A 22695-nucleotide genomic window follows, 5' to 3' on the forward strand; every position below is an offset into this window, starting at 1 on the left:
ATTTGGCTTACCAAGCGATGAGTGAGTCTCTTGCACTCTGCCAAGCTTGCATACTGCTGATGCCTGACCTGAAGGGTCCTGGCTCGCTGTCTTGCTGTTCTGCTATCCTGCTCTTCTCAGGCTGTACAGTAATAAATGGTGGAACAACCGGAAATATATAGGTGGGTGGGCCGATCAAGCATAGGCACATTTGTCGGCTCCCGTCTCCGTCGCGTCTATGTCTAGCTGGGATGGTTGTTCGTGTGCTGTGCCTGTGCTCCCGTCATAATTCAACACTACGGTACAGTACAGTACAGTACAGTACAGTACCTTACCTACGTACCTTACCTACGTACCTTACCTTGCTTACCAACATAGATGCAACCATGGCCCCTTTCGTCTCTTATCTCTTGTGTCGTACTCGTCTGGGTTTACCACGGGTACTTGCCCGGTGATGTACAGCACAAAGAGAAAGAGAAAAAAAAGCAGACACACAGAGCGTCGCTTAAAAGTCAGACCGTCACAGATCAAGCAAAATATTTGTCAATCTCCTGAATTTAAAGTATTCATTGGTTGAAGCATAAGTCGTATAGAAACTAGCACAGCAAAGCAGAGGACTCGGCGAAGAGGGAAAAGTTCAGTTCAATCCCTTCGGATACCCACTTTTCCTGACCACAAGGGTCGAGCAAGAGTCAGGGGTCCCCATCCAGTCTCGCGCCTCCGTCGGCGATTCTGGATCCGGCCGATAGCGCCAACAAACACCCAAGCACGGCCACAGCAACCCACACTGCACGATTCGCAGCCTCATCAATTCCACGCCATTCCCGACGACATCAACCGTTGCAACCACGTGAACACATCACCACAACCCCGACCCGACCAACAGGAGCGACGGCGACGACAGAAACATCGGCGATCGCCTCACACCGAAAATTATTTGGCCTCTGGCAAGAAAGAAGACAACAATAGGCGACTGGCAGAAGAACCACCGCACTTCCCCGGCCAACCGAACCTAATCGACGTCTGCGATACCTTCAATAATAATGGCCGCTCTGCCTTTTCACCCGAGATGACGTCCCGGCCCTCTCTGGCCGTCCAGCAGCAGCGGCAGCCCACGAGATCGCTGAGCGGTGGCCCTCCGATGAGGCAGTCGGGTCCTCCTCCTCCCCAGCGAACCTTGAGCCAGTCCTACTTGCCGCACGACCTTGCCGGCGACGTCGCTCCTCGAAATGGCGCCAGCATACGTCGAGGAGGCTCGCGCCTCAAGTTGGAACTTTCCAACGACTCCTTTGGCCATTTGGCCAGCCTTGGCGACTCGCCCACCGCCGCTATCGACTCCTCCAAGGCCTTCACACCCTCGCGCATCATGTCCATGGCCGATAGTGCCTCCGATATCGATATGGGCGCACTGAGCCCCAATAACCCAAATCGCGTATTACCAGACGGCATGTCAATGCTTGACACGCCCTCAGAACCCCCAAATACTGCACTGCCGATGCCGCGGCGTCGCAATCGATTCCCCGTACCCGATCCTCGTAGAAAATCCGCACCGGCTCCTCCTCCGCCGCTCAAGAAAGATGCAAGACCGAGGCCCTGGGCAATCGAAACCCCGAGCATTGCGCCCAAATATCATCAACGCACCCCAGATCCGCATGCTCCCGGAGTAGCAACTCGTGGGACTTCTACATCAAGTAGAGCAGGATCTTCCACAACTAGTGGTGCGCAAGTCGGCCATTGCGCCGATTTCTTTCCTTGGGTTGGTGACCATCCGGAGGATCATTTCTCGCATAAAATCATCACGGAGGGACATTACGAGCGCCAACCAGGCCAGCATGAGACATCATCGGCCAGAAACTATGTTTTCCAGGCCCTCAAACAAAACCGAGGCCTGCAGGGTCTATCGCTTGTGTACAGCGAGGTCATGAGGCACAGGAGAGATATTGGCCAAGTTGTAGCACCACCCAGCTTCAAGCCACCGCCGCGAGTGACTTTGACCGATACAAAGCGTGAGGTCTGGCTGAGGGACCTTGCGAACCCAGCAATTACGTTACGCCGGCTCAGCCGGACTATACCTCATGGCATCCGTGGGCGAGTGTTACTCGACCAGTGCCTCAACAAGAAGGTTCCTGCCGAACGCGCTGTTTGGCTCGCCAAATGCGTCGGCGCCAACGAGATCCGTGCAGTCAAGCGCAAGGGAGCCAATGGTGCTCTGGTAATGGGTGGCGAGGCCAAGTGGATCCGCGACTGGACTATCTGTGTCGAACAGTTTGTCGAAACCTCAGTGCTGCTTGTCGCCTCTTCCGACTGGAGCAAGTGGAGGGCTGACTATGCGTAAGCTTCCTCTAACCCAAGTTTCCTAACACTTTCCCCCCAAACAAAAAGTTACTGACAATGAAATAGGGTCCGCCTTGCGCGCCATTTGTTTTGCGCCGAACTTCTCGACAAAGACCATTACTTAGAATGGCTAGTTACAGGCGTGGAGAACAGCAACTTCTCCAAACTCCCGTTTTGGCTCGTTCTGTCTCAAATACACTGGAAAGACATCCTTCGCCTCAGGAAACATGGCCGAAGACTAGTCTGCGATATCCTCAGCCACCTTCAAACTATACAAGCACACCCCGAGCGTGAGCTGTTCCAACCCTTGGAAGAGCAACTCACTTCAACAGTTCGAAGTCTTATGATGATGGCACCGGAGAGCTTCGTGCTGCCTTCAAAATGGCCAAAATTACGAACAACAGTCCAGAACATCTTGGCGCATGATGACTGGCCCTTACAAACAGTATTTCGAACTATTGATACTCGCAATGAACAGTTAACTGCCGGCTGTGTTCGATCGCAACCGGCGGCTCGAAGCGTATTGATCAAAGTGCTTGACAATGCACTGCAGTCATCGATTCCTGAGGATCTATCGGCCCGCTGCTTGGCCGTCAACAAGGATATTGGGGCTGTTGCCAGGATCTTGCTGGAATGGGCTACCTCTTCCCAGCGGCCCGGATCGACCAAGATATACATCGCTGCTTACCTACTGAGCAGCTGGGCGTCGCTACCTGGCTTCGGAATCACTGATACCATCCTTAGATTCCTTAGTTCTACGGCGATTCAGGATAGCCTGCGTAAGGAATTCATATTCCACCTAGTGGCCGAACTGGTCAGAGCCGAGCTGTTCTCGATGGAAAGGTATATACAATGGCTTATCGCTCGAGGTGGTGTCAAAAATTCCACCGATGTGGACCCGGACGGACCTGCGGATACACGCCTTCTGGTCGAACTCCCAATAAACGCAATAAGCGACTCTTTGAAGAACATCCGAGCCAGCATGCTGAGGAGAGCAACCTACCCCGTCGCGGATCAAAACCGAGAGATCGAAAACGCCATCGACATTACGAAGCGGATCATGGGCTGGGGCCAACTTGCCTTCCCGGGGAAGCACGTGCCAAACATGTCTTTACAGAAGTTCACGAAACGACTCACAAGGGCTGGCTTTCAGGTGAAAGTGCAGGTTGCGGTCTGGCTGCGAGGGGCCTTTATGGACACAATCAAGTCACACCAGGCTTCTGATCAGAAGGAAGGATTTTGCAGCCTCTCTGACACCATCTTTTGCAATGTGCGCAGGATCTTGGAAGCCTGCGAGGACTTTCGTATGCTCGGTGAAGTTATCCAGGCTCTTGTGCCTATGACTATGTGTGCAGACATTCTGGCATCCTGCAGTGACACCCTCACCATGCACACTCAGGTCTTTGCCGCACTGAGGCAGCTCAACCCACTATCGGACTGTCTGATGTCAAGATTGACCCCAATAGTTGCCGAAGAGACCGGTCCCGGAGTTAGACGGCTGCTGGCATCGATCACCAGCCTAGTGGCTTGCTTACCTGGCAAGGAAGACCTGGCTGTCAAACTTGGCATGGATCTTGTGCGCTATGACAGAAGCTCAGCTATCGATGCATGCTCGCCGGTGTCTGATAACAACCCCGACGGCGATTTGCAGGAAGAAGGTGCCATCGAGCGGTTGCTTGCCAGCGGCAGTAGTATGGACAAGCCGACGTTGGAGCGTCTCTTCGGAACTCTAGTCGACACTCTCAGGCCAAACAATGGTGATGAGAGCATGGAGAAATTCAGAAGCTCGATCAGTCTACTTACAAAACTGCGCGTATTCGACTCGGAATACTTTGATGCCCAGATGACCAAGTGGATCCAGACTCGAAGCAAGTCACCCGGCGCCATCCAAGTTCTACGCCTTTATCCGCTTATGGTTTCTTCCGGCTGCTTGAGCTTGCCGCTCCTCGTGACCGCGCTGTACGGAGATACGTCAGTGCAAGATTCAGCTGCCACAACTGGAGCGAGGCCACCCTTGTTCCATCAAGAAATCGTCAAGCTCCTCATTCGGCCTCTTTCCGAACGTTCATCTACCTCTATGTCAGCAGATGAGCAGTATAGATTTCGAATCGCGCAATCCCTGGTCATTAAGAAACATCCCGTCGCGGTGTTGACTGCCATGAGACTAGCCATCGGCGAGTTTGCAGGTAGCCCAACTGAAGGGAGATCCAATATGCCACTCGCCGACAAGATCCTACGCACGTGTATACGATCAGCGCTTATGGAACTGGCTCTTGGAGATTCGAACGTGGTTGCCCGTGTTCTGCTAAACAACAAGCAGGCAAATGCAGCCCAAGTAGCGGCACTACTGGAGACTGAGATGGATAAGATCCTACTACCCGCGAAAACAGGCCTTGGCGACGTGGACTCGGAGACGGCTTTGCATATCTCATTCGAGGAGATCCTCCAGCTGACAAACGAACTCACACTGCCATTTTGTCAGCTCAAGCTTCGGGCAAGTCTCGCTGCAGAGAGCTCTTCATTAGCAGGCGGCCAAGCGGGTGACGCTGGTCAACGTTTACAATCGCAACTCGATCTCTTTGCAGGCGCGATGGATAAGGCCATAGACGCGCGAAACATGACGTGGACTGGGTTGCTCAGCTGCCTCAACCCGGAGATCACGCAGCATCTCAAAAACAGAGCACAGGCGCGCTTTCTCGACATGCTGCCATCAGCTAGCAAAGAGCCTTTGGGCCTGGCACCAATGGAGCTAGATATGCCCGCTCCAGACATGAAGGGATGTGACGAAATGGCGGAGAGTCTGGTGTCAGTCGTCGATGCGATCGTCAGGGGAGGTTCCATGGGTCGCCCGCCGCAGCTTGTGTCGGCCATGGCCGATAAGCTCATGGATCTCTGGGAGATCCTGACGATGAGCCCGATGTCTGCAGCCCAAGTAGAAACCCGTCATGCTGTCCAGAAGCACTGGCTTCCGCACCTTTTGACGTTCATAACGTTGCACACGGCGACTTTTGACACGTCCAAGGCTAGTATCGAGGTGCGGGCCCGTGCCGTTCTGGCACTCTCGGGTATTATGATCGAGCTCTCCAATAGCCTGATGGGCCCGGTAGACTCTTCGGCAACTTCTGAGCCGAACCCATCGGCGCTCATCCAGCGCGTTTTCGACTCGGCGCTGGTATTAGTCGACAGCCTTCCCGAAGATGTACGAGCTGGGGTGGGTCGAGTTATTTTAGAGAGTACGTCCGACTCTAGGCTGCGATATCTGATGAGCTGGATACCGGATCCGGGGGCCGACAGGCACTATTTGGTCCCTGGAGTGGGGGTCACAACCACCGGAGGCGGATCAGACCCGAGGAGAGCTGCACTCATAAGTCAGTTGACAGCAGCTCCTCCAGAGTCGAGGGGGAAGCCTTTCGCGCCGAGGCGGTGGGAGCTACTCAACGAGCCCACACCGAACATTGGCGAGAACGACAGCAGTCTGAGCTTGACGCTGTTCAAGGCTTTCAAGTTGCAATAACCATAATTCCTTTTGTAAATACCTCATGCATTTCTCTTTTCTCTGTCGGATTTAGGCTTTTTTTAGGGTTTTTTTTTTCTTTGGGAAAGTCTCATTGTTTGGCGCGTCGCATTGCATGGGAGATCGGATGATTTTTCCAAAGTCACGGGCATGAGAACGAACAGGGGCGGGGTGTTGGTTGTCCTTGGGAGATTGGTCTTCTCATTACTTTTTTCTTCGCCTCTCTTTTTTATTATCATACCATATAGTCCCATTTTAACTTCCTGTGTATAGCGATTCTTTTTCATAATTCCCTTTTGTCTCCCTCTTCCATTCTTTAGTATGTTCTCTTCTTCCTCTGCCGCGATTATTTGCTGCACAATCTGTAACAAAGCAACACGACGGACAAGACGGGGGATGACCGAGGGGTCTTGATGGGGACCGCAGAGGGCGACTTTTGCTGCCCCTGGGAAGTATGTATATAAGGTATAGCTAGGGCCATGTTATATGGCACCCAGTGTGTTTTTTATTCGACCTTCATTTTGACCTCGCAGCGCTTACATGGTACAGTATACTTGTTCACAGCTTTGACAGGATTCTACGGGAAATAAATTCAATGTTACTGAGGTCTTGGATAGGGGTAACTTATTCATATATGGCGCAGCAGTGTTCAAGATAAAACTCGGCATTCAATTTACCCATTTTGAGGACTATCAAGTTCACAGTGGAAAAATTCGCTATGTAGACCCACCCGATTGACTGCTGGGCTTGAAAAGTTGGCTGCTCGCTAAGCCTTCCCTATATTTTTTCAGGCTAACACCCGTGGTTTGCGGTCAGGCTTGGACGATCGGAACTTCTTAGTGACGGACAATCGGGTTATTCTGTCTGATATATGCCATACCAAACTTCATTCATATCTTAAGCTCGGTTCGTCATTGTGGGACCAACAGTGGCTTGCCCTAGTAATCAGGGCCATGCTACCTTGCTATTGTGCGTTGGTACGGTAAAAACAAGGACGTTCATGTTTGCGACGATCTACCCCTGAATGTATGTGCTTAATTGACCGCGTCGTCGTACTTTCGCAAGACTGGGTAGGTACCACAATGTTGTCCGAGCCACATCCCCTTTCCTTGTTCTCTCTCTCTTTATTTTCTGTACGTAGTCCTTGTTTCCTCTCGCGCAATCTTGGAACGCTGAGCCACCGGGTTCAATAGAGACTGACAATCGCAAAACAAAACATTCGGGCAACTACAGCCTTCATCCCAGACGGCGACGGGGTTCGCATGGATGGGAGGTGGAACGCAGAACGCGCCGATGGACTCGATTGATTCGCCGGCTTGGCCGGGTCCACCAAAAAATGCGGGAGGCAACCCAACAACCAACAACTTCTTGGCCGACCAAGTCTGGCCTAGTGCAAGTAGCGTCTTTGTACCAGAGCGGGTTTCTTAGCGTCCTTGTCGGGCAAAAATCCCTTGCCATTATCATAATTGCGCGGGGAAAAAGAATTCATGGTATCATGCAGAATAATGCAGTTTGGGCGGTGCTGCTAGCGCCCCCCTTGGTGCCCGCAGTGTAGCCAAGTTCCAGGTTGCTGTGGTCAGGACATAATACGGGCAGTGCCCTAAAGTAACCAGAGGCTGATGGGATTCAGATGCGACACAATCCTTTGATCGCATACTGCATTGCATACCTACGGATACGTGAAAGGAACGACGCCCACTCCACCCACGCATGTATTTATAAATGGGGGCCAAATCCTCAGCTGAGTGGCGTTGTGGGGGTTTCGAGGTTGAAATACAGATACTTTGTAGGAATTACCATCCGTCCAATGTCATGTTATACCTAAAATTGGCTAGAAGTGGATTTAGGAAAGATTCGATTCGAATGACTTTGTGGTTGGCCGTCCCGATGTTTGTTGGCGCTGCCAGTTGAGAACCTTAGTTAGTTCGAGAACCCGAACCTGTTGATACCAGTACGCTTAAAGAATTGGTACCTACCTTAGTCAAGCCAACCCGTGTAGAGAAATTAACTGACCGGTAAGTAGTATGGGAACCATCCAAAAATACTGACCGGCTAACAGAGACCATGCTTAACGCATCATCATCGGCAACCCAGCAGTCCACGTACCGAAAACTCCAGCTCCTGTCAATTAACGGACATTCAAGTGGACACTGGGGTGGACGAGAAGGGTGCGATCCGTGCGTGATGGACATGCGTGGGTGACAAGACGGCGGCAAAGCGGGAGACAGCACCCCATGCAACAAGCATGTGGAGCTTCGCAGGCCTCCACCCCAAGACCCTTGCCCGCCCACCGCTGAGGCCCTTAACCACACCTTACCTTCCCCGACAGACTGTTTCGTCTGGAGTGGCTCGTCCAAGTCTTTGCCAGCCCAGGTCCGCCAATTTCCAACCCGCCTACCCTACCAACGACCTCCACTACCTGCCTCCTTAGGTACCTAACCTAACCTACCTCCATCTTTTGCGTTGCGCTGCGAGGCCAGCGCTTAATCTCGCCACAACCCAGCCATCAAACCCTTTTATTTTATTCAAGAACTTCTTGCGAAACGAGACAATATTGAGAAAAAAGGACGCGATTGCTCCCACGGCGAACAATTCGATCTTTCCAATCTCCCTCCATGCTGGCCAACGAAATTCGGGGCACCAGACTCGGCCGGCCTGGTGTGTCACGCAGCCTTGCTTGACCCCCTCGATTCTTCCCTCGCTGGTAATAAACAGTCCCCGCGAGACCCGGAGTAAGCGGTAGACGATAACGAACGAAACGACAACATCAACGGGGCGGCTTTACCCTGACGCGCAGCACGACCGCCGCCATGGATGAACCACAAATTCTCGCCGAACGCGGTCACGGCGCGTCCTTTGCGCCGATGAGCATGCGTCCACTCATAGCCCGCGCGGAGCTTATTGCACGATCAAATGACTCTCCCTTGTCGGCGGGGGGCATCGCAGGTGCAGTGATTGGTAGCGTCGTTGGCGCAGTCGTTATTGCCTTTTGTGCATACCCTTTTATCGTACGGTACATGAGGAAGAGGCGAGGCGATGTCCCATTTGACCCGGAGGCAGAGATACAGGCCGCCCAACAAGAGGCGATGAATGGATCCGCAAACTCACCCGTCACGAAGCAACTATCTATGGACCAATATGGCCGTGGACAGCCCAGCTCTGAGGATAGCAATGCTGCCTCAATGTTCAAGAATGGCATGGCTCAACAACCCAGCCCTGGGAGCCCGCAAAATGGGCAGTCGGCCGCTGCGATTTGTACACCCCCTCCAGACAGACAACAGCAGTCACCGAATCTAGATCCCATGACTGGGCCCCAGCGGGCAGCCACAAACCTCACGGCAACTACTTTTGGCACACAGATGACGACTCCGCCGCCAGAGAAGGAACGTCGAGGGTCCCAGGCTTCTACATGGTCCGCGCTATCCAAAGCCATGCGCTCTACTACCTCCGTGTTTCGTAGGACGAGCGAGAGGTCGATGCCGCACCATTATGCATCCCAGGATTCTTCGTGGACACAGGCTCCAACAGGTCAGCCCATGTATCAAGAGCCCCTCTCCATGGCCCCTGTGACAACGACCTACTCGACCAGCGGAGCAGCGGCAGCATACTACTACCCAGAAGGAGTGCCTGTCACTCAATTGAACACACCGATGACGGCACAGCCGGACATATCTACCTTTGCCGACGCCCAAGCCTTTTCTCATATGGGTGCAGAAACCCAGCTAGGCCAGGACATCTCGCAAGGTTTACAACAGCCCGATCACTCCAACCAGAAAAATAATGCCTTGATGACACCGTCACAATCACCGGACATGGTCAACCAGAGCTTCAATGGAACACCTGCCTCAGGGCTTCAAATGTTCGGCACGCCTATACAAGGGCAAGGGATGTTGAGCTTGCCTGGTGGATCAGCAGAGGATTTCACATACCCTCTCGGCACCGGGCAGTTGACGGCCAATGGTCTTTCTCTCGACAATGGGACTGTCAATCCGCAAGATCTGAACGCTTTGAATATCGGCCTGATGCCAGATTGGCAGGCTGGCCTTGGTAATAACGGCTATCCTTCAGACTTGGGGAAGACGACCTCGGTACAGCATATCCCCAACCCATCTCAGATGCAAATGAATGATCAGCAATTCTCGAACATTCAACATCAGCAACAACAAAATATTGATATACCTATTGGCGACATCAACGCGATGGATAACTTCTTCGAAGGTGTCCCTGGATACACCAAATCCGAGGCTCCCAAGACCGAAATTACACCGCCAATGCAGCAATATCCCCAAACAACCTCAGCTGCACCCCTGCAGCAGTATCAATCTTCGCCTCCGCTTGCGGCTCCGTATACTCCTGTCGTAATCAAGTCTGAGCCCGATATGGTCGAAAATTTCTACATGGATTCTCTCGAGAACGCATTTGACCCAGCACCAAATCGCCAAGGTCACAAGCGCGACTACTCACACTCGTCGGTGTCTGTTGGGATACCATCAAACTTTGCAAACACGCCTAGTACACATATCACGGGGACATCGTCCAGCTACAGCGGCAGCTTATCTCCATGCCCCCCGCCACAGCAAGGAATGTCTCCTGGAGAAGCGTCAGGTAAGTGATCACGCCACACTGCAGAAAATATACCTACCCCATTCTTTGTGGTGTTGTGATAGCTAACTCTCGTTTCATACAGGTTCTGAGGCACCAAAACCTTTTAAGTGTCCTGATTGTGGCCGAGAATTTGAGGAGAAGCATAAATTGAAGTAAGCCTCTATACCAGCCTTGGGGACATGACATATCTGTATTAACCTGTCGCTTAGTCACCACGTTCGATACCACGACCGAAAGTATCGCTGTACGTACACCGACTGTACAGCCACGTTTGGCACCAAGACTCATCTGGAGCGCCACGTCAACGACAAGCATACCAAGTCCAAGGGCTTCCACTGTAGCGTTGAAGGCTGCCCGTACTCGCGAGTCAACGGCAAATCATTTCCTCGCAAGGATAACTGGCGAAGGCATATGCAAAACAAGCATAAGCGCGATCCGGACCAGGAACCCGTCGTTGCGGCCGAGGTCGATGCCCATATGGCGGAGTCTTGAGCAGTCCCGATACTGTAGATAAGATCTTCATGAGTTTGAGTCAATCCTCCAACGGCCTCCACTGAGCAGTAATGGCGTGGGCCTTAGCTCAGTATACAATCTGAACTACGGATCATCCTTGCCACTCAGTAGCCGCAACCCGAAAACTTGTGTGTTTGCGGGCAATGGCGATATTCCGGGTCCTCGGACGACGGATAGGCTAGGTCCTAGGATGACAGATAGCCTGGGGCCAACGATCGACGATAGGCTGGGTCCAAGGATGACCACCAAGCTGTGTTCAAGGACGACCGATAGGCTGGGTCCAAGAACAAGTGTTGGCCCGGGTCCAATGCCGACCGTTACAGAGCCCAAAACGTAACAAGACGCAAGGGGCATTTCTCAACTTCAGCTTGCCAGCCCACGATGATGGGTGAGGGCAGTGTAATTTATGCATATACCCCAAAAGCGTCCTTATGTATTCTCCTGTTTTTTTTTCAACCACAGTTTCTCGGGAACAGGTTCTAAGAGGGAGGTTTCATGTCTGATAGGCTTTCCCACGACGACGACAGCGTCTTCTACGCTGTCCGCCAAGCGACACTAGACAGTCACAACTTATATTAAATAGCGGCACATATGCCCAGGTTTTGTAAATGAAACTCTGATAATGTCGTTGTAGCTCTCAGGGAACCGAGACGCCATATTTGTGGAGTTTGAGCGTCAGCCATTGCTTTGGGAGGCCAGGAAACATTGTCGTTCAAGAAGGGTAGCCGGCCTGGACATCTAATTTAACAAATCCTGTGTCTGTCACTTGGCTCTCAGTTCAAATTTGTTCGAACTTTTGAGCAACGCGTTTGTTACCCAGAGCTCGCCCTATAAAATTCTCTGCCGCACAACTTTCCCAATATTTCCAGACTGAACTGCTAACAAACACTTTTCTACCTGAGTGGTTCCCGCTCCGCCTCTTCCACTCTGCTATCTAACACAACTTCGCCATTAGCTCGTAGCAGCTAACTCGTCCCCTACCTCGAAGATGCCTAAGAAACGCACGCTGTATGTTTCCTTGACCCAACCAAAACTTTGATATGAACTCGCTAACTCCCACATAGCATTCGCTCCGAACCTGGACAAGGTTGCCAGGTTTGTAGAAAGTGGATGGCAAAAACCAAGTGCCCAGAAAATATTTGCGGCAAGCTTGCTGGTAAGTATTTTGCCCAACTGTTTCGCGGCGGAATAGCTAAATGAACAGCTTATCCTCCCCAAGGTTCTGAATCCGACAAATGCGAATATTGCAGTCGTGCTAACAAAACCGACTGTTCGCGTAATACCAACAAATGGGGCGAGGATTGCGTAAACTATCAAGACCCCATCGCAGAGACGTCGGTCTTCCTCGAGAAAAGTGCATTGGCACTTCTCGACACTCTTGGCGGTATTGGGCTGCTCAAAAGCACAAACTCAGCCAATGTAAGTATTATCTTATGAACTTCCTGGTAATATCAGCTAACCTGTTCGCACAGCCAGAGATTGCCACGGTTATTGAGGGGCTTGAGGAGAAGGCCAAGAGTGCCCGCGAGATCTTTGAGAAGGCTTGCGACATCTGGTTGGAGGCCTGTACGCTGCAAAGGGAAACTGCAATGGCAATAACCCAATTGATGACAGCCTTGACAGCCTTTCCGAGATCATGAAAACCTGTCTTCTCCTTCAACTCCTCCCCCACAGCCCCGAGGCTAGGTTGCACTCCGCAAACTTTCTTTTGAAGAGCGGTGGTGCAACGGACTCTACTTTTCCCCCTCTAGTAGTGAATCAACTTCTGCAGGCTCGACAGAAGGCTAAGGAGGAAACTAAGAATGACTTCTATCTTTGACGGCTTACTTCGAGACCGCTGCGACCACCCATCGTACCAAGCGTTGCACTTTCCCCCGAGTGTGTTGTCGATCAAGAAGATACAGGCCCTCGACAGCAAGGGAAACGGGGGTTGCTGGTCTTACGCTTGGGCTTCTGCCATCTTCAGGTCACTTTGCGGCATATCGGCGAGGAGTTCAAGTTCAGGTAGAACATCCCTGGTTTGTTTTTTTCTTTGAGATTGGGATTTCGGTCTTAGCTAGCCAAGGAATTGATTATTCTCAGCTCATCTCCCGCACCAGCTTCTTGACGAGCCGTCTTTGCGCGTCCATGTCCAACCCCTTCTCGTCCACCTCGGCCAGCGCACGACCGACGAGCACCAGGGTCGGGACGCTCTCACTCGCAACCCAGACCTTTCCATTCCTCCCGACGGCCGTCTCAAAGGCTAAACCCTCGGCGGCGAGCGCATCGAGCACCACCAGCCCGGCGTCCCGCTCAGCTTGTGGCATGAGTAACCTCCTAGCCATGCCAAGGCTAACGTTGAAAACAGTACCCGTCGGTGCAGCAGCAGCGACTGCCCCAGCCCCAGGTGCCGCCGCAGCAGGCGGATTCAGCGGCCCAAGGCCGTCCGCCTTGCCGGTTGTCTGTGAGAAGCATTCGAGCTCGGCATCCATGTGTCGGCTGGCGGAGGCGACACGCGCGTACACCAAGCTGCCGGCGGGCAGAACGGGACGGGTCTTGCGCGTGGCGCCCTCGAAGGCCAAGACAGGTAATAAGGCATTGGTGGTGTGTGGCGCCAGGGTGACGAAGTGGAAGTCGGCCGAGGAGTGGTGGACCTGGCCTATAACAAGGTCGTTGGGTTCTGGGACGTACTATTGTCGTTGTGATAAGCATGTGTGTTAGTGTGCACGGCTTGACACGGGATCAGGCTTAATGGGGAGTCTCCTTACGCGGCCTCCATTGTAGTCAAGCGACAGTGATGGCTTGGCGGGGTTGACTACTAGCTTGCCGGCGACGGTGGGCACGATCTCATCGGGCGGAATGTGTCGCAGACCGGGACCGAGGCGGAGTGGCCGTTTTGGGTGGGTTGGGATTAGGGAGGGGTCGATTGCCTCGCCGGGGAGGACGAATGGGCGTTCTGTCGCCGCCGCCATCGTTTTGGGGTTGGCCACGCAATGGGATTTTTCTTAGGATGCAGCTGTTCCCATCATATGTTTCCTAGCTTCAATAAAGGTAGGTAGTGCATGCGGCAGGTAGCTTTGCGCAAACAAGAATGCGCCAGTTACAAACTTGCGGTTGAGCCGTCATCCAATGAAGATCAAGATCGGTCAAAGCTCTCTTTTTTTCTGTGCAGCGGCGCGTCAAAGTGGGGTGTCTCTAAAACAAGGGTATCCCCTGCTCCGCGCCAGAGATTTTTGGAGCGAGGGAGGCTCCACGAAATTTTTGAACCGCCAGAAGAGGCTCAGGGAATGTGAAAACCAAAAAGCCCCGCCAAACAAAATACTCGGAAAAAAGAAACAGATAATAATTAGATCCTTTTTCAATAGCGTCCGCATTCCGCTTTTCAAATCACCATACACAATTTTTGAAAAAAAAACCTCCAATCAGAGCTTTCCAAATGAGCGAAAACGGCACAAAGGGCGCTGTTGCGCCTGAGGACCGCGTGGTCATTGGCATCACTTTTGGCAACTCCAACAGTTCGATTGCCTACACCGTCGACGACAAGGCCGAGGTCATTGCGAACGAGGATGGAGGTTAGTACAACTGATATATGACCAACTACTTTGGGCTAGAGTACCTCAAGAGAGTACACGCCAAGTATTCCATTGATCTAACCAGCAAGCTTGCTCTTCCAGACCGTCAGATCCCCACGATACTATCATACGTCGATGGCGAGGAGTACTATGGCGCCCAAGCCAAGGCTTTCCTCGTCCGCAACCCCAAGAACACCATCTCCTACTTCCGTGACTTCCTCGGCCAAGAGTATGTTTCAATAGCCACTTTAACGCTACCGAATATTCAACGACATGGCTGACCCATAATCTTCACTCCCCGCAGCTTCAAGTCTATCGACCCTACCCACTGCCATGCCTCAGCACACCCGCAAGAAGCGAGCGATGCTGTGTCGTTCACCGTGAAGGATAAGGAGGGCGACGAGGAGTCGACTGTGTCCGTTTCAGAGGTCGCCACCCGTTACCTGAAGAGGTTGACAGGTTCTGCTTCTGACTACCTTGGCAAGAAGGTGACTTCGGCCGTCATCACCATCCCGACCAACTTCAGCGACAAGCAGCGCGAGGCTCTGATTGCTGCTGCCAACGCTGCCGATATCGAGGTCCTCCAGCTCATCTCGGAGCCCACTGCTGCTGTTCTGGCCTACGATGCCCGTGAGCAAGGAGTTTCGGACAAGATTGTTGTTGTCGCTGACCTGGGCGGCACCAAGTCTGATGTGGCCGTTCTTGCCTCGCGCGGTGGCATGTACACCATCTTGGCAACGGCTCACGACTACGAGTTTGCCGGTGTCGCTCTCGACAAGGTTCTGATGGACCACTTCGCCAAGGAGTTCATGAAGCGCCACGCTGGTGTCGACCCGCGCTCCAACGCCAAGTCGCTCGCCAAGCTGCGTCTGGAGTCGGAGAGCACCAAGAAGTCTCTCAGCTTGGGTTCCAACGCCTCGTTCAGCGTCGAGTCGCTGGCTGAGGGCTATGATTTCTCTTGCACGATCAACCGCCTGCGGTACGAGACCCTTGCCCGCTCCGTCTTTGAGGGTATCAACCGTCTTGTTGAGAGCGCTGTCAAGAAGGCCGGTCTTGACGTCCTCGACGTCGACGAGGTCATCCTTGCTGGTGGAAGTGCCCACACACCGCGAATTGCTTCCAACCTGGGTGCCATCTTCCCCGAGTCTACCAAGATTCTTGCCCCAAGCACAACCCCGACTGCCATCAACCCCAGTGAGCTGCAGGCCCGTGGTGCTGCGCTGCAGGCTAGCTTGATCCAGGAGTACGAGGCCGACGACATTGAGCAGAGCACGCACCCGGCCGTCACCACGGTCAAGCACATCACCAACGCCATCGGCATTGTCACGCTGGAGGGTGACGTCGAGAACTTCACCCCTGTTGTGGCACCTGAGACGGCGGTGCCTGCCCGCCGCATCGTCAGGGTCGCCGCCCCCAAGGATGGCGGAGATGTGCTGATCCGGGTCGTGGAGGGTGGCACCCACATCAAGGTCACGCAGCCTGAGCCCAAGCCCCAGAAGGCCAAGGCCAACGGTGTCCAGGTTGAGGACGCCAAGGAGAGCGACGATGAGGACTCGGATGACTCGGACGAGGAGTCCGAGGAGGATGAGGAGAAGCGCGAGAAGGTCTGGAAGATTGGTGACTCGCTCGCTGAGGCTGCTATCAGGGGCGTCAAGAAGGGCGGCCAGGTCGAAGTCACGATACAGGTCATGGCCGACCTTGGCGTCACTGTCACCGCGAGGGAAGTCGGCGCCCAGGGTGGTGTCAGGGGTACATTGTGATGATTTGAGTTATGACTATTCTAGACTTTTGCCGAGGTGTCTGTTGAAGAAAAAAAAAATCAAAGTTATAAAGTTATAAACTGGGGACAGTTCTATTTTTGGCCTTGGTGGGAGCTTATAGACTTTTTGAACGCGATACACGGGGATATATGAGGCCGTCGTCGACATTTTTCAGTCAAGTGTCTTGCCTCTTTTTTTCACTTTGACGGAAATGCCTGGGGTTTCGGCGTCCAACGTATTAGTCGAGCTCGGGAGTATAACAAGTGTACTAGCGTACGTGCTTCTGTATTTAACTGCCTACCTAATCGTCTGCTTACACTTGTGTACCTGGGCACACCAGCTCAGTGTCAAAGCAAGGTTTCGGATGACTCCGGCATGAGAAACTATGTAGGATTGATACCTATGGAGTGCCCTGACCTCGGTGCCAACCCCGTCCTTCAAAGTCCCCAGTAATTACTGACTTCCTTTGCCTCTTGAGCTAACAGCCATGCCTGTGGTATCAGTTTCAGAGCCGAGTCTTATCAAACTCGGCCCTATAGTTCGCCGAATCCTGGGAGCGAATCACTCAAGGCTGCAGTTTCAATGAGATGGAAACGTTCCTGTCTGGCATAAACCCAGTCCCAGGTCTGGGTCTCGTCGTTCCAGTAGACGTCTTCCTCGAGCGGAAAGACAAGCGTGGCGTTGCGTTCAGGGACCCAGTGCTCTGCCAGGAGCTCGACGCTGTAGTATGTGTTTTTCAAGAGGGGCAGGTCGCCGAGGATCGGGACGCCGTCTTGCAGGTTGGTCATTCCTGTTGACAAAATTTTGAGTTGGTGATTAGCACATTGGGGGGGGGGGGGGGAAAGAATATAGATGGGGGTAGCCTACCTATCAAAGTACCGGCAGAGTGACCCCAGTCCCCGATGGGATGACAGTAGACCTTGCCGGCAATGCCTTGTTCCTTCATTAGCTGCCGGGAGGTCTTCAGGATGTCGTTTCCGGTGCTTCCAATCTTCATGCTCTGTCTCACAATGTCCTGCATCCTGTTGGCCTTTTTCAGGCCCTCGCGCAGGCTGGCGGGGACGTCATGCTCCGTCTCGCCCGGCCCGAGAACGTATCCCAGGTGCTGCGTGTCCGTGTTCAACCCCAGCGCGGAGACGCCAAAGTCCACATGTAGCAAGTCTCCATAGTTGATAGCCTTTTCCTTGTTGGACCTGACCATGCCGTCGTCGTTGTCGTCGTCGTTGGACAAGAAGCCAAAGCCCTCTTGGACGATGCTGACGTCCGGATGGAACCAGGTCGAGTAGCCCAGCGCCTGCGTCTTTTCGCGGAACCACCACTCGAGGTCCGCCGTGGTCGTGACGCCGGGCTTGACGACCTCGGCGCTGAAGCCCTCGCTGACGAGAGCCCAGGCCGTCTCCATCAGCCGGCGGTACCATGCCGTCCTGCCCTCGACCGTCGAGGCAATGTACTCGACTGCCAGCATGGGCACAGTGACGAAGCGGTCCGTCCAATTCGTGGCATCGCCATCGCCGCCCTCGGTCCCGTTCAGATGCCGCCTGAATATCTCCAGCTCGCCCGCGTGCAGTCCCGAGGCGAAGGCAACCTCCTCCGCCGCGTTGATGGCGATGCTGGCCGGTCGGTGATGCTCCAGTACCTTGCGCAGCTCGGCAAACAGCACCTCTGGCCTGTTTTCGATCCAGGTGTACGACGTCCTTTCGTCTCGGCCCTGCTGACGATGCTCCGACGACGACGACGACAAGAACAGCTCCAGGGTCCTCCGGCGGGCACTAAACTGCTCCTTGCGCTTGAGGGACCAAAAGACCGTGTCCTCGGCGTACTCGCGCTGCGACACCAGCCAGGCGTCGACGCCGTGCTTGGCCAGCAGGCCGGGGATCAGCGCGCGGCGCTCGGCCGTCCAGGCGTCCACGAGGGTCGCCTGGTCGCGCAGGGACGGCAGGGATTGGTAGGTCGGCTGATGATGATGTTGTTGCTCATGTGGTGGTGGTGGCGCTAGGGGTGGCCGAGACTTGGCAGTACCTGACACCTCTGTTGCTGCCGCGGCCGTGGTTGAAGCTAGCAGCAAAGCGAGGGCACGGCCCAGATGCGTAATCATAGTCGGGGCGTGCATTTTTTTATTTTTATTTCTTCACAGTACCGGAACAGCAGGGACCATGTCTGAGCGACATTGTCGGCAATTGACGTGAGGTAATTTATACTAAAGACCTTCCTTATCCGATTGAGTTGTAAGCGTGTAGGGGGAAACTGGGTCCGATCCGATCGGACCTGTTTGCGAAGCCGATAATGAAAGGGAAACCCTAACCCGAGACAAGTATATCCGACGCCATACTACTACAGTAGGGAGGTGCCTACCTAGGTAGGTAAATGAACAGGTAAATTTGGTTTCATTCTTATCAGACTATGCATATCCCAAATTTAGTTCCTCAGCTCGTGATGATGGCCTTCTTCTAACCACATATACAGTAGAAACCAAAACTGACGCGAAGGCCAGGAGATGTAAAAGAAAACAGGCGATGATAACCCCTTTTCGGGGTCGCCAGAAACATATAGTCCTTGGAAGAGATAAGAAGAAAAGAAAAAGAGAAAGAGACAGGAGCCTTCGGGCTCAAAAGATACAAAAAAATATATACTGTACAGAAAAAGAAACATCCTCTTTTTTTTTCTTAAAATCTTCCCCTTTTTCCAATCATACAACCCAAGCCCTTGGGGCTCGGTATCCTCGTTCTAGAAACACTCGGGCCGTATTAGGACGTGACCAGCTGTTGGGTCAACGTTCAACCCTTATAAATCGCATCCCCCTTTTTTCCCTGTGGTCTTCCCCATACACGCTACCTGGCGTGGAGAAAAAAAAAGGATATTTTGTCTGCTGGGAGAAACCACAGTATAAATCCACGCTTCTTGGTGTGATAGGGGGTGGGGTTTACTCCTTCCTGGTTTGGAAAGGAGTTGTCTACAAAGCAATGCCGGCTCCTTCCTCGTCAAACTTCTTACCCGTGGGCAAGGGAGGCTCAAGACGGCCGGCGGTCCACATGCGGATGCGCTTGCCGTAAAAGTAGACAAACGGCAGGCCGAGGCATGCAATTCCAAGGGCGATGGAGTAGATTCCAAAACTCTTGAAGAAGCCCATGTCTTGGACCCAGTCGACGGCCTTGAAGGACATGATGAAACCGATGATGAGACGGAAGGAGGCGACGTTGATGAGGACAGGTCTGTCGTGTGTTAGTTGTGTATGCAGTAAGATGCGCCCGTGTAAGTAAAGAGGAAGAAAAAAAAAAAAAAACTTACCCAGCATAGTTTGGATAACTCTCGACGAGGTAGACAGCAAACAGGGCGTTGGCAGTCAAGAAACTGAAGCCGATAAAAAAGATGCCGACCAGGACGACGATTCCCGGGAGCCTGTTGATGTTCTGACCGGCGTATCCAAAGACGATGGGGCCAATGATGCCGCAGATCAAGGGGAAGATGAGGGAGATGAGATGGGCCTCGGGCTCACGGCGACCACCGTTGCGGCGGGCGTGCAGGTTGCTGATCCAATCGGCGACGTAGCCACCAAAGAACCAGACAAAGGGACTGGCGATGACGATGGGGATGACGGCGAAGCCCAAAGTCTCAAACTTCCAGCGGGCGGCGATGAGCAAGCTGGAGCCGACCTGGCCGGCGGCTCCCTGCATGGAGATGAAGATGGAGTTGACGATGATGACCCAAAAGACGTTGGGGAAGAGGGTGGAGCGGGCAGTGTCCCAGATGGAGGCCGAGGCCAGGCGCCACTCGTAGCTGACGTTGAGGATGCCAAAGTCGGACTTGTTGGTGCGAGGCCCGTAGACGGCGGGGTCGAGGCGGGGACGGGTCTCGCCGGGCCGCAGCTCGTAGACCTCCTTGCCGGCCAGCTCCTCGACGCTGCGGATCCAGCGGGTCTCGGGCACAAAGAGCACCAGCAGGGTGAAGGCAAAGACGCCGACCGACGAGGTGATCCAGTAGAGGAAGCGCCAGCCCTGGTGCGCCACGATCATGGGCGAGCCGATGCCCAGGCTGACCACGATGAGGCCCTGCGACGCGCCGATGAGCGAGATGGCCTTGTTGCGCTGGTGGATGAACATCATGTCCTGGACGATGAGCGGGATCAGCGCCTCGACGGCGCCCGCCCCCAGGCCCTGGATGCAGCGGGCCGCGAGGTGGCTGTACAGCCCGGTGGAGGCGCCCGCCCAGAACCCTCCCGAGAAGGCGCACACCGCCGACAGCAGCAGCATGGGCCGCCGCCCCACCGCGATGGACATGGGCACCATGATGTACGAGGCGATGCCGTTGACCAGCAGCGGGATGGACGCCAGCAGCGACACCTGGTCGATGGGCGGCCCGCCGAGCCCCGCCAGCAGCTTCACCGGGTTGAGGTTGACCTCGCCCGGCGGGAGGATCGACCCAATGTCGATCTGCCCCAGGATCTGCGGGTTGATGCCCGCGTACTCGAGCACAAACACCGGCACCAGCGCCCCGATGATGAACTCTGCCGACAGCGCCAGCGCTCCAAAGAAGCACAGCGCCGCGATCGCCGTCCACTTTCTCCACTCGGGCAGGTTCAGCGGGTCCTTGGGATCTGGCGTCGGCATGGGAATGTATCTGATCTGTCCGTTCTGGCTGAAGAGCTGTGACGTGCCCACCACATTGTCCTCCTTGGGCTCGTTCCTCAACCTGATCTCGGTCAGGTTCTCTGTCGAGTCCGTCGGCATCGACGACATCCTGTACGGCCGACTTATGTTCTTGTTCGACCTTCCCACATCGGTCGACTTTTCTGGAAAGAGAGGCATGGTGGGCAGAGTTTTCTCACCGGCTGTCAAAGCCGTGATGTAGTGGGGGGGTGTATGTGGCTTCCTAGTGCAGAGCCCTTGTTGTCTCTCTTTTTATTAAAGGGTCTTTGTTGCTCGGGGTTGGCGTGATGATAACTAGGCGATTAATAAACCACACTAGTCTTTCCTTGGCGACTATGAATTAATCTTGTTCAATCTTGTTCTAGGGCCTGTGCTTGGCCTTTTTTTTTCGTCGAGTTAACAATCTCTGACTGAGCTGGCAGTCAAGATGTGGTACATGAAGTAGTAGTGAGAGTGAGGGAGTCAACGTAAGTCTCGAACAAATCGGGCTGGTGAAATAAGGGGGGGCAACTGCAAGTCTATATCTACGTCAGCAACAAACCAGCCAGACAACAGACAACAGAAAAAAAGCCTCCGGTAACAAGTTTCATCAGAACAAGGTTTGCTTTGACGGACAGCTAGCACACCGCACTAGACCCTAAGAGCCCAGTCCCTCGGGAGCCACAGTGCATGCATTACACAAACAAAGTATGGACGGTGACCTTTGTTCACCAGTCATACCGAAGGTAATTCGTTGCCGAAAGCGAGTTGGTCTCCCTGCTTCTCCTCTTGATACTGTTTCCTCATTCGTCCCTCCTTGTGGCGGGGGTGGTGCTGGCAAGCTTCTTTCTCTTTTTTTTTCTTTTCTTTTTTTTTCCCTTCTGTTTTTTTTTCGTCTGATCAATGACAAGTTGCTGCATTCCCTGACCAGTCTGAGACCGTGTGCGAGCGCGGGAAAAAAAAAGTGTGCACACACACACGAACACTGGACATCCATCTCAAAGCCAAGCTCGACATGACCTCCACTCAAAAGCCAACAAAAGCCAAAACAAACATCAGCCGAATGTGAGAGATGTTGTATGATGGAGGACCGGGTGTGTTTGGGTGGTCACATACGGAGTACATCTCTCAACCTCCGAGAGAGCGTTCGTTCCTTCTTCTGGCTTGGCTTTTTGTCCAACATTCGACGCCAATGGTACAAAGACACTTTTTCTGTGCCTTGTCCTTCTTCTTGTTTTTTTTTGCCTTTGCCTTTTTCCCTTGTGCCTGACACGTCCATGAAAAAGCCCCGTAGTCTCACTCATGTATAGCAAGATAAGATAGAGTGCCGATATGGAGACAACCATAATCGTGGCAAGACGTACTATGTAGATCCAGATCAAGCCCCTATCCCGGTCAACGACCACAGATCCGGGGTAACTTGAAACATGGATCAACGAACAAATGTGAGCTCAAATTCTTCAGCCAAGCATATCTTGACCACTGACTGATTTAATTGACTTTTTGTTTAGTTTTTTTTGCTTCTCCCCTTTCTTGTCCTTTTACTTGACAATGCGGCATAGCCACTGGGCTCTACCAAGTAGGAAAAAAGAGAGAAAATAACCAGCCATAACCCCTGAAGAGTGTGCCAATTATGACTTTGCTGATCCCTGTCATCGGGAGCAATTGCTATTTTCAGCGGGCAATTCCCCAGATTGGACTGTCTTTTTTTTTTTTGGGGGGGGGGGGGGGGGGGGGGAGATGGCAAAGATCTAGCCTAGACTAGCATTTCTAGTCAAATGGGACATTGGTTGTCCGCAGCATCTTGGCCTATTTTT

The 22695-nt window shown here is 53.4% G+C and overlaps 7 protein-coding genes across 7 annotated transcripts; 4 read left to right on the plus strand and 3 right to left on the minus strand.

The window, feature by feature from the left end:
• Positions 1 to 740: 740 nt before the first annotated feature.
• Positions 741 to 6536, plus strand: MGG_02846 (uncharacterized protein). The gene is made up of 2 exons (XM_003720843.1): positions 741 to 2310; positions 2380 to 6536. Exons 1-2 carry the CDS (start codon positions 1049 to 1051, stop codon positions 5825 to 5827), a joined length of 4710 nt encoding a protein of 1569 aa, XP_003720891.1. The 5' UTR covers positions 741 to 1048; the 3' UTR covers positions 5828 to 6536.
• Positions 6537 to 6909: 373 nt separating this feature from the next.
• Positions 6910 to 7255, plus strand: MGG_17952 (uncharacterized protein; the record flags this gene model as incomplete). Its single annotated transcript, XM_003720844.1, has 2 exons — positions 6910 to 6960; positions 7061 to 7255. 2 exons carry the CDS (start codon positions 6910 to 6912, stop codon positions 7253 to 7255), a joined length of 246 nt encoding a protein of 81 aa, XP_003720892.1.
• A 1060-nt stretch (positions 7256 to 8315) lies between these two features.
• MGG_17953 (uncharacterized protein) lies at positions 8316 to 13031 on the plus strand. The gene is made up of 6 exons (XM_003720845.1): positions 8316 to 10432; positions 10515 to 10584; positions 10642 to 11953; positions 12010 to 12101; positions 12150 to 12364; positions 12418 to 13031. Exons 1-3 carry the CDS (start codon positions 8638 to 8640, stop codon positions 10922 to 10924), a joined length of 2148 nt encoding a protein of 715 aa, XP_003720893.1. The 5' UTR covers positions 8316 to 8637; the 3' UTR covers positions 10925 to 11953; positions 12010 to 12101; positions 12150 to 12364; positions 12418 to 13031.
• Positions 11670 to 14062, minus strand: MGG_02843 (exosome complex exonuclease RRP40). Its single transcript, XM_003720846.1, has 2 exons — positions 13693 to 14062; positions 11670 to 13614 (listed from the first exon to the last, which is right to left on the minus strand). Exons 1-2 carry the CDS (start codon positions 13894 to 13896, stop codon positions 13024 to 13026), a joined length of 795 nt encoding a protein of 264 aa, XP_003720894.1. The 5' UTR covers positions 13897 to 14062; the 3' UTR covers positions 11670 to 13023.
• Positions 14063 to 14167: 105 nt separating this feature from the next.
• On the plus strand, positions 14168 to 16700 carry MGG_02842 (hsp70-like protein). The gene is made up of 3 exons (XM_003720847.1): positions 14168 to 14496; positions 14599 to 14725; positions 14801 to 16700. The coding sequence occupies exons 1-3, from the start codon at positions 14361 to 14363 to the stop codon at positions 16254 to 16256; spliced, it is 1719 nt and encodes a 572-aa protein (XP_003720895.1). The 5' UTR covers positions 14168 to 14360; the 3' UTR covers positions 16257 to 16700.
• Positions 16479 to 18480, minus strand: MGG_02841 (xaa-Pro aminopeptidase family enzyme). Its single transcript, XM_003720848.1, has 2 exons — positions 17124 to 18480; positions 16479 to 17046 (listed from the first exon to the last, which is right to left on the minus strand). Exons 1-2 carry the CDS (start codon positions 18364 to 18366, stop codon positions 16790 to 16792), a joined length of 1500 nt encoding a protein of 499 aa, XP_003720896.1. The 5' UTR covers positions 18367 to 18480; the 3' UTR covers positions 16479 to 16789.
• Positions 18481 to 18890: 410 nt separating this feature from the next.
• MGG_02840 (uncharacterized protein) lies at positions 18891 to 21336 on the minus strand. Its single transcript, XM_003720849.1, has 2 exons — positions 19542 to 21336; positions 18891 to 19465 (listed from the first exon to the last, which is right to left on the minus strand). Exons 1-2 carry the CDS (start codon positions 21056 to 21058, stop codon positions 19207 to 19209), a joined length of 1776 nt encoding a protein of 591 aa, XP_003720897.1. The 5' UTR covers positions 21059 to 21336; the 3' UTR covers positions 18891 to 19206.
• Between the last annotated feature and the right edge of the window lie 1359 nt (positions 21337 to 22695).

The sequence above is a fragment of the Pyricularia oryzae genome, chromosome 7 (genome assembly GCF_000002495.2).
Source record: "Pyricularia oryzae 70-15 chromosome 7, whole genome shotgun sequence".
NCBI lineage: Eukaryota > Fungi > Ascomycota > Sordariomycetes > Magnaporthales > Pyriculariaceae > Pyricularia > Pyricularia oryzae.